This window comes from Aplysia californica, unplaced genomic scaffold (genome assembly GCF_000002075.1).
Source record: "Aplysia californica isolate F4 #8 unplaced genomic scaffold, AplCal3.0 scaffold00307, whole genome shotgun sequence".
NCBI classification, from domain to species: domain Eukaryota; kingdom Metazoa; phylum Mollusca; class Gastropoda; order Aplysiida; family Aplysiidae; genus Aplysia; species Aplysia californica.
Window position 1 is genome coordinate 38,661 of NW_004797577.1, and position 1,782 is coordinate 40,442.

Here is a 1,782-nt window from a genome sequence, read left to right on the forward strand (position 1 = left end):
AGGTGAGGTGAGGTGAGGTGAGGTGAGGTGAGGTGAGGTGAGATGAGATGAGATGAGATGAGATGAAATGAGATGAGATGAGATGAGATGAGATTGGAGGAGATTGGAGAAGATTAGAAAAGGTGAGGTGAGATGAGATGAGATGAGATGAGATGAGATGAGGTGAGATGAGATAAGATAAGGCGAGATAAGATAAGGCGAGATGAGATACGATAACATAAGATAAGACAAGACATTGACAGGATAGATAAGATAAGATAAGACAAGATGAAATAGAATAAGATCAGATCAGATCAGATCAGATAAGATGAGATACATCTTTATTGTCCTGGTCTTCCAACGTCTTCTTCCTCCTCTCCCCTTGTTGTCTATTGTCTATTATGTTCACTTTCTACCCCACTCTGTTCATCTTTACTAATTTGATTGTACATTATCTGCCCATGCCCTGAAAAGGATTACACGAAATCATACTTTTCTGTGTAGTCTTAGCTCGAGTTTTTCGGCACTTGCAACACAAAAAAGGCATATAAGAACCAACGATTAGAGGTGTTACAAGAGAGTAACAAACACTGGAAGAAAGAACGAGGAGCAATAAGGACGATTGATGTTTAATAGGAAAGAAGGAGCAAATAAACACCAGAGCACCCGCCAACCACCCCACCACTTGTAACTTTTTCCCAGTCTGCACACACACAATTGGTCGCTTTTAAGGACAAGCGGGCTAACCCAGATTTCAGGGGTTTCCAGAAATCTTGACCTACATTAAAAGTGATCATTGTCCTATCTATAGGAGAAGTTTGGTTTTCATTGGTGTGTCTATTTGTTTCGTTATAAAGAAAACTCTCCTTGTCTTTTAAAGTTCCAGGAAAAAAGCTATGGAAGATCCTGGAGCTTTTAAAGAAACTGAACAAGGGGCAAAAACTTTATACCTTCGATTTTCTCTAAACAGCTTTTTTCGGGATAGCCCCCCTTGTGCTTAGAAGCAACCGATTATGAACCTACTCAAGATAGTCCTTGCCACTTTTCTTGTTCACGTCGTTCCTGTCGTAGAGCCAGTTGAAGTTCATCCTGCTGATGTCGAATCCCCCCACGGCTGATGGGTATTTGCTGGAGGCCACCTGGAACGTGGCTGGGTTGATGTACTCTATGTTGGGGAAGACGACAGCGCGGCTGTTGTTGGCTATAGGCTTGATCAGCGGCTCCAACCAACCTGGGGAGATTAGGGCAGAAGTGTTAAAAAAAATAAATAAATAATTTATTATTGAAGGGGTGAGAACATTTTATAGTGAGGTGTTGTGGTGAAATCGGGCGCTCGTCAAAATAATGAAAATCGGAGAAAGCGGCATTTTTTCTGCCATTTTGACAATTTTTTCTAATTTTTATTTTTTGGCTCAACACCTGTTAGGACCATTTGAAATCACGTTTCTGTGTGGATTTTACAGACAAACTTGGACAAAGGTACACACTTGGTAAATTTCTGTTTCCAAAAACTCTCAAGTTATGAAAGTAACCAAATATTGCAGACATTTTCCTACTAATTTTACCTCTGACACTAAGTGACCCCGAACTCCTTAAATCGCAGATATCTCTGTTTATATTCAAGATAACTGAATATTAATTTCTTCCAAAAGGAAAGACCAATAGGGTTTACGATGATACCAATAACTCCACATGCCCAAATATTGACAGGCGCCTGATCCCACCGAGTCGAAACACAATAGATTGAGTAAGTCTCATTTTGCTATATTGTTATTATTATTATTATTATTATTATTATTATTA

The 1,782-nt window shown here is 39.4% G+C and overlaps 1 protein-coding gene across 1 annotated transcript in view; it reads right to left on the reverse strand.

Moving 5' to 3' along the window:
- Positions 1 to 1,008: 1,008 nt before the first annotated feature.
- The window catches only part of LOC101855269 (polypeptide N-acetylgalactosaminyltransferase 5), a gene marked incomplete at its 3' end in the record, with an annotated part of 10,723 nt that continues 9,949 nt past the window's right edge, over positions 1,009 to 1,782 (reverse strand). Inside the window, 1 exon segment of the mRNA XM_005101991.2 lies at positions 1,009 to 1,210. Coding sequence (XP_005102048.2) covers positions 1,009 to 1,210 — 202 coding nt within the window.